General features: G+C 32.3%; 1 protein-coding gene across 1 annotated transcript; it reads left to right on the forward strand.

Annotated features, from left to right (window-relative positions):
* The first annotated feature begins 2,699 nt into the window (after nucleotides 1-2,699).
* LOC107868066 (WAT1-related protein At4g08300) lies at nucleotides 2,700-6,887 on the forward strand. The gene is made up of 7 exons (XM_016714633.2): nucleotides 2,700-2,979; nucleotides 3,422-3,484; nucleotides 4,663-4,779; nucleotides 5,434-5,671; nucleotides 5,762-5,920; nucleotides 6,017-6,168; nucleotides 6,480-6,887. Exons 1-7 carry the CDS (start codon nucleotides 2,783-2,785, stop codon nucleotides 6,664-6,666), a joined length of 1,113 nt encoding a protein of 370 aa, XP_016570119.1. The 5' UTR covers nucleotides 2,700-2,782; the 3' UTR covers nucleotides 6,667-6,887.
* Nucleotides 6,888-8,720: the final 1,833 nt, after the last annotated feature.

The following is an 8,720-nucleotide window of genomic DNA, read 5'->3' on the forward strand; positions in this document are numbered from 1 at the left end:
ATGTGTGATGCTTGTTTTAATTGGGCTCTAATAAGGGATGTGTAGCTGAGTCGTGAAAATGGAGGTTCGAATAACTAATACTGGAAACCGCGTTTGCCGACACGGGGGTCAAAATGACTAAGGAGATTTGAGTCCCCCTCATTATTATTTCATGATTAGGGAGGTTCGAGTCCCCCGTAAATCATTACATGATCGGGTGTTTACGTCACCTTAGTATATGATTAGGAGGTTCGAGTCTCTCATGCATATATATGAGACTATTCTCCATTTGTGTGGCTACATGTAATGGGGCCCGATCAGGGGGTGAGAGCTGGGGCCCATATAGCCCGTGGGTACATGTTATGACGGTTGAGCTACACAATCTAGGCTAAAGTTTTAAGTGCATATGAAACCTTGTTCCCTATCCCGGCATATAAAGTATATATGTATATGCATTTGATTATGTGCATTGGTTTTGAATGATTTTAACTTATTAATCATGACATTATGTTATCCTTATCCCTGAGTTACATGCTAGAGTTCACCCCGCTGACTTTCTTCGGACATTGTATCTCCACACGATGCAAGAATTGGTCATACTTCTACTTCTCCTGCTCAGTGATTAAGATTCGGAATCAGCTCATGATCGTTGACATTGAAGTGGTGAGCTTCCATACATCGAAAGTCTACATTTCATATTTTGTTCTCTTATGTCTCAGACTTCTTAGATTTGTTTTGGCTATAGTCGAGGACATGTCCCGACAGTTTATTGATATTCACTTTTCGTTCATTGTTTAGAAGGCTTTAATTGGATACTGTGGATATTGGGCGGTGTCGGTTGTTTGGTCAGTCGGTTGGTCTTTGGTTAAGGACTTGTTTTGAATTCCCTTCAGGTTGTTGCACGCTATCTTGTTAAATGTTCGAAATTAATTCGATATTGGGGTGTGTTGTGGTTGTTTCAGTTAGGTGCAGGGGGTGATCTCCAGTCCACGTGGGACTTGAAATACCTGTCACGGCCTAGTTCGGATCGTGACATGATGGTCCAAAATTGAGGTCTCAAAATTCAATAATGTATTGAAATGAACTGAAAATGGTGTATGGTAGCTTTTAAAACACAAGTCATTCTCTAAAGTGATCCTTGCCTTGAAATTGTGATGGCCACAAATGCAGCACGAACTTCACAAAAGGGAACTACTTTTCCAGCTGGACCTTCGCAAAAGCAAAATCTTCCGAAATTCCACAGCAATTGCAAAAATGACACATAAATCTCAAATATGAATCTTATGTCTCAAATGCAACTCCTGGGTCGCAATTGCGACTGCGCCAACAAAATAAAATCACAATAGCTAGATCTGGTTTAGGGCTTCGAAACCCAACCGAACCCCTCAGGTCTCAATGTGATCTAGAACCACTAAAGAAGTCCTAAATCATCTCATGAATCTATAGGAATCTTCAAATCACCAATTTGAATTCATTAAAGTAAAATACTGACTGTGGTTAACTTTTATTTTTCATAATTCTAATTTAGGTTCAAGCATTCTTAAACGCTTCTGAGCGCCTCGGGACCGATGTCACTCATACTCGCAAGTCATACACATCGGACGAATCTAGAGGAAGTCTCAAATAGGAGAAAGGGATTCTAATACTCAAAATTAAATACTGAATGAATCGTTATAACAGCTAGCTTTCCGCGTCAAGAAGAGAATATCAAATGCTCTTGTATTGGAGCCACTCTAACTTTGTGTAAGGTCAGGTTATTCCCTCCTTCTTCAAAGTGTACCTTCAACAAAGTGATGATAAATTTCGTAATTTGGAATACGAAAAGAAAAAAAACAAATTGATGTTTGGTTATTCCTTTTTTCTTTTTCTTCTTTTATTTATTTATTTATTTTTTTTTTGGGGGGGGGGGGGGGGGGAGGGGGTAGTATAATCTGGACATATATAAATACGTCTCAGCTTTGAAAGAAAGGAACTTGAATTGTCCTTTTCTTGCACTTTATGATACCAAGATATGAATAAATTATCATGAATCTAAAGCAAAAACCACTTCAACATCAGCATAAACTTGCTTTGGGAAAATAATATATACATGGAATTCAATAGAAGTGTACCACAATTCATTAAAAAAGATGTCACTAATACTAGTCCTAGTCCTCTCTAGTAGCTTGTTTTTGATGATCTCCTCCTTTAAGTTAGAGACTGAAGATTGGGGAGGCAATATTAATCAACTGAAACATAATCAGTCGAGACATTTTCAAGAAAAGTGTCCACTCATTACCCACTTCTCTCAAAGCCCATATATCTTTTATACCTACATCATCTCCCACTAAACCCTAGCAGCATTTGGTGGTCAATGGTTCAAACTCCACCTTCACAAAATACAAGGACAAAAGGGGGAAAATAAAGTAGTTTTTTCTTCTTTTTTCCAAGAAAAGAATTTACGTAGAGCAAAAGATAACCCTCTTTCATCTCTCTCTCTAATTATTAAGTTGACAGCAAAGATTCTTGTTGCTTGAAGAATGGATGCAACATTGCATGTTGTACATAACATAATTTGTTTTAAATGGATAAGGAGAATCTGAGAGAGAGAAACACGAGTTAGTGCAACAATGAATAAGCTAGACTATTTTCTGGTTTTCCATAACAATAATAATAATAATAATAAAAATATTATTATTATTATTATTATTATTATTTATTCTTTGTTAAGCTTTTGCCCTTTTGCTTCGTGTATAAAAGGGGCACACTACCTATATTTGCATACCCCATCCTAAAACCCCTTCTTTGTGTGTAGAAAGAAGAGATGGCTGGTGCATTTAGCTCCTTCCTTAACAAGGTGAAGCCTTATTTGGCTATGGTGTCCTTGCAGTTTGGGTATGCAGGGATGTATATTGTAACCATGATGTGCTTCAAAAGGGGAATGAGTCACTGGATTCTTGTTGTCTATCGACATGCATTTGCCACCATTGCTGTTGCGCCCTTTGCTATCGTTCTTGAAAGGTCTCTCGTCTTTCCCTTTTTCCTTTTATTTCTTTCTATTCGTTCGCTCCATCCATAGTACTTACGTAATAGAATTATGGTGATATGTAGTTGCAACCAAGAAAAGGCCTTTTTGTTTCAAGACCATAGTTCTTACTTATATTTAGTGTTGAAGCACGTGATGATTTCATTTAAAAGTTTTAAACTATACTCGCTATATTTGCATGTTTTGATACCATATTGAAGTTTTTGGTCACCTCTCATCTAAAAATTTAATATGTTACAGAGAATGCATTTTAAATCTCTAACATCCCAATTTGATAACTTCCCATAAATTTTTACGCATGCCATCAGCGGATGAGCTTCTTATCATCTCACCTAAATTGCATAGTAGTATCGTGATGGAAATATTCAGTTGCTGATTTCTTACAACATACGTTCTTTTTGCTTTATTTGTCTGCAGGAAAATAAGGCCAAAGATGACAGTCAGGGTCTTTATTAAGATAGTGGCTCTTGGTTTTCTAGAGTACGTGATTATTTTAAACTCATTTTATAATCTACTCAATTTACGTGCATGCGAACAAGTTACAATAATTATATCTGTATTCAGTCGTGCAAACGCATAAGATTCTGATGTCTCTTTTTCTTGATTAATGTTACAATCTTTTTCTTCATCTAATAGTTTTTTTCTTCTGTTTTAGCCTAATTCATTTCATCATGTATCGAACTGAATGCATGTAGAAAAACATAGAATTGTCCAATCTGCACCTTAAAATACAATTTAGCAGTTCCCGTTATATTTTTGTTTGAGTTCTTTCTAACATATTCAACACTAACCAATCAACATGACAGATATTTGTCATGTGCCTTACTATTCTCATTTTCTTTCATTCTTATTTCTTTTGAAAAACGTTTTAATATGAAAGGAAGTTTGGTTGAAAGATAATACTAGAAATTGTACATCTTTTATAGCTTCACATCACCCTAAACCGTTGCTAATATCCCTCTTCCCCACCCCACCACCGGACCCTTTTCTCTCTCTTCCTCACACACACGCAAAAAATTCCCATGTTTTATATATTAATTGAATGCTCTACGCCAATAGAACAGATGCACTAAACTAATTATCACACTCAACTGAATAAACTAGAAGTCTGCTGTTTTTATGGTACGTTTTTTGTTAAAATTTAGTTCGTAACACATTTGGTGATAGTGTTTCCCCTGACGTTCATCTTTTGATGTTAGCTTTAGTTGAAAGAAAATAATATTACTCATAGAAGCAACTTCCTACAATAGAGTTAGAGTTATAGAGTAATCACTTATTCATAGGGAGTATTATTTTTTAAGGTTAAACATGACAAATAACTTCATTAATGAACTTCGAGAATGTCTTAATCATTCCGAATTAGCTAGAAAGCAAATTCATTAGTCCTATATGTTTAAATTATTTGAAAATTTTAAGTACTGGAGACTAAATAAATAAATATTTAACAATATGGGCTAGTGTAGCGTTATATATTCTATTTGAGGAATCGAGGCATTGATCAAGAATATGGCATCTATAGTACTATTAAAGCATTAATAAAATGATTCCGGAGAGATATTGTTTTATGGAATAATTTAAACTTTCTGCTCAATAACTCCCGGAATTACGTATACTGTATATACTTGTAAATAAATTTTTTTAAATAAATGGAATTTCAGGCCAGTGATTGATCAGAACTTGTACTATTTGGGACTGAAGAGCACAACTGCTACCTATGCATCTGCCTTTGTCAATCTCCTCCCGGCAGTTACCTTTATTCTGGCTGTAATTTTCAGGTATTCTTATTTTCTTTATCCTAATTGATATAATGTTTTTCAATAGTATTAAATTAATCTCATAATTATGTAGTAGACAAACAATCTCCATTAAAATCTGGAAAACACCAAAACAAATGATATGGTAGCTTTTGATGTCCCTTTGTTTATTCCATAATAAAACATACTCGTACTAGTTCACGGCACAAGTATAAGTTATAAAAAAGCATGACTTCACATAAGCAAAGTTGCTTCCCACTTGGAAAGCAATGATCTCAAAAAAGTTAGTGGTTGCTTATGTAGTTATGTTATATGTTTGTTGGCACATTATACCTATTACTATTTGTGATTGTGCTACTATAGAACAAAATAATGTCAAAAAAAAAAAAAAAAGAACTACAGTACTAGTATTAGAGAAAAGAAAATAAAAACAAAATCATTACTGAAAAATCAGGAGTTAGCGACCAGTAAATTTTGTATCTAAACAATAAAACTTGTCATTAATAAACCTATTTAGCGAAGAATTATCAGACGATATTATTTACAAGCAATTTAGCGCCGATTAGTGATGGATTATTAGAATTTTTTGTGATCTACGAGCAATATGTACTTTCAATTTTCTTTAGTGAATAGGAAACTCATGAACGTTATTAATTTCTTTTCGTTAATGAGTAGAATTGAGAAAGTAAACCTGAAGAAGAAATCAAGTATGGCAAAGGTGATAGGGACAACAATAACAGTGGCTGGAGCAATGGTGATGACTCTTTACAAAGGCCCTATGTTCAACTTGGTCCCACACGCTCACAGTGGCGTCCACCATGAGGCCGCAGGCGCCACTGCTGAGAACTGGGTCGCTGGAACCATTGAGCTCATCTCTTGCATTGTTGGTTGGTCCGGTTTCTTTATTGTTCAAGTAAGTCTATTATTCTATTTTTAGTACTACTTGAATAATTTTATTTTACTCATTTAAATATTTATTAATCTATTTTTTATGTATATATAGTCGATGACACTGAAGGAGTACCCAGCAGAGCTATCTCTGGCAGCATGGGTATGTGTGATGGGTGTAGTGGAAGGGGGAATTGTAGCACTTATAATGGAACGTGACTGGAATGCATGGGTTATTGGCTTCGACTCTAGGCTCCTTGCTGCCGCCTATTCTGTATGTTTTTCTTTAATTAGTAAATTAATTTACTACTAATACACGAAGTGTGATTTAACTTTGATACAACTTAATATATAATTTGTGTTTGGCTAGGGTATTGTATGCTCTGGAATTGCATATTATGTGCAAAGTGTGGTTAATAAAGTAAAAGGGCCAGTGTTTGTGACAGCCTTTAGCCCATTGAGTATGGTCATCACTTCAGTTCTTGCTGCTATTATCTTGGCTGAGTCAGTCCACCTTGGAAGGTAATCTTCTCTTTCATTGTTAATGACACAATAAAGTTAAATATCATCCATCTTTTTATCAACACGCTTTAGGATCTTGTCACTAGCGATTTTGACATAATTATTTGATATTTAGTCATGAACTTTAGGTCTTATTTCACATCATTCTTTGCCAAATAAGGAAGGGAAATAGAGAAAATTGAACTGACATATTTATCTATGGATTTGTTAAACTTCATGCACATGACATTTTCACTCAATTTCTCTTCTTTTTTTTAGCTCACTATCTAATTTGATTAATCTAATAAATCTTTTGACAACAATAATTTCAGCGCGATTGGAGCAATTATCATAGTCATCGGACTTTACTCGGTTGTGTGGGGCAAGAGTAAGGAGGGGAATGGAAATGAAATCACTGGCAACGATCAAGAATTACCAGTTGTGGACATCAAAGAGAGGTCAACGATTGTTGATGATAATAACACTGAGAAGAAGGCTTCAATCTTCCAAGAGCTCTAACATCCAAAACAAAGAAGCTGTACTTTTTAAGTTTGTAATTTTAATTTTTGACTTGTTGGATTGTTAAAACTTCCAAGTGTTGCTTTGAAACAATGCTCTAATATTGTCAATTAATGTTGCCCTGATGAACAAAAATGTGTAATCTACTTTTTGTGTAAAAGTTAAGGAGTGGTCTCTCCATTTGGCAATGAAAAATGAAAATGTTCTATTTTACCCTCCAATGGATAGTAAGTTTAAGTGCAATTTTTTACTTTCAACCATGTCACGCTCCAATTCTGAATGAGCATGAAATGGATATTCAAAATTTTAAGCGTGCACCAAGCGAATCAAATAGAGACCTCTATAGCCATTAATCATGAACATGTAACATCTATCTATATATAATAAAGCAAAGAAGTTTGCATAAAATTATGCCAAGTGGCATATTGAGAACTAGCCACTTGACATTTTGGCAACAAAATTTATTTTACTGATTAATTATTTATTTTATATATAGATTTTTAAATTTTCATATCTATATATATAATAAAGCAAAGAAGTTTGCTTAAAATTATGCCAAATGGCATATTAAGAACTAGCCACTTGATATTTTGGCAATAAAAATCTATTTTCTTGGCAACAAAATTTATTTTACTGATTAATTATTTATTTTATGTATAGATTTTAAAATTTTCATATCTATTTTCATATTGTGGTAAAAAATATTGAATGAACACTATTATTTATTTTTATTCTATTATTTCATATTTTCATATTGTGATAAAAATAATTATAATTGACTCCTATGAATGAACACTATTATAATTATTTATATATTTCAACTCTATATATATATATATATAATAAAGCAAAATGTTTGATGAATACTTTTGTTTATTTTTATTCTATTATTTCATATTGTGATAAAAAATAATTAGAATTGACTCCTATTAATGAACACTATTATAATTATTTATATTCACATTGTCGTAAAAAATAATTAAGTTTGACTTCTATTTAATTAGTATATAGATTATTTCATAGATATGTAAAAATTTTAAAAATTTGACATAAAAATTTCGTCAATTACTCCTAATTCCACTATCATTAGGAGTAATTGCACAATTTGTATTCGAAATATATATTCCAATCAAGCTATATAGGAGTAATTCCACAATCTGTATTTCAATTTTCAAATATATATTCTAATCAATCAAGTGATTTAAGAAGATCATCCATCAATTACTCCCAATTTCACTATCATTAGGAATAATTCTACAATTTGTATTCCAAATATATATTCCTATCAAGCTATAGGAGTAATTCCACAATATGTATTCCAATTTCCAAATATATATTGCAATCAGACGATAATCCTAATTTTATCATTTGTATTCCAATTTTCAAATATATATTTCAATCAATCAAGTGATTAAGAAGATCATACAAATGGTAGATGGATATGGTAAGTGAATTGTAGATTTTCATACACCCATGGATGAAAAGTAGATTGCTATGGTAAGTGAATCGTATATATATTAAATTAAACATTTACACGGCCAATCATTACCATATATGGTTATGGTAAGTGCTACTAAATTGTAATACAACAAATCATGAGGCAATAATTTTATATGGAAAAGTAATATATTTTCATCATATATTCTGCTCATAGTAGATTCTAACTAAATTTGTTAAAAAAATTATATAATTATAAAAGAAAATGCATATTTAACATAATTATTATTAGTTAAGACAAGTGTCATCTTGAGAACTAACTATTTGAATTCTTATAACAAAAAACTATCATTTAACAAAAAGTTATTTTGTTGATTATTTAAATATTAAATATTATTTCATATTGTGGTAAAAAAACAATTAAGATTCATTTCTATTAGAGGAAAACTATTATGATTTAATATTATTTCGTTTAATGTTATTTCATGTTGTGGTAAAAATCAATTAACATTCATTTATATTAGACGAAAACTATTATGATTGTAGACGAAAACTATTATGATTGTTCAATTATTTCATATTAAGAATAGTAGTTAATTATTTCATATATATATATA

The sequence above is a fragment of the Capsicum annuum genome, chromosome 4 (genome assembly GCF_002878395.1).
Source record: "Capsicum annuum cultivar UCD-10X-F1 chromosome 4, UCD10Xv1.1, whole genome shotgun sequence".
Lineage (NCBI taxonomy): Eukaryota > Viridiplantae > Streptophyta > Magnoliopsida > Solanales > Solanaceae > Capsicum > Capsicum annuum.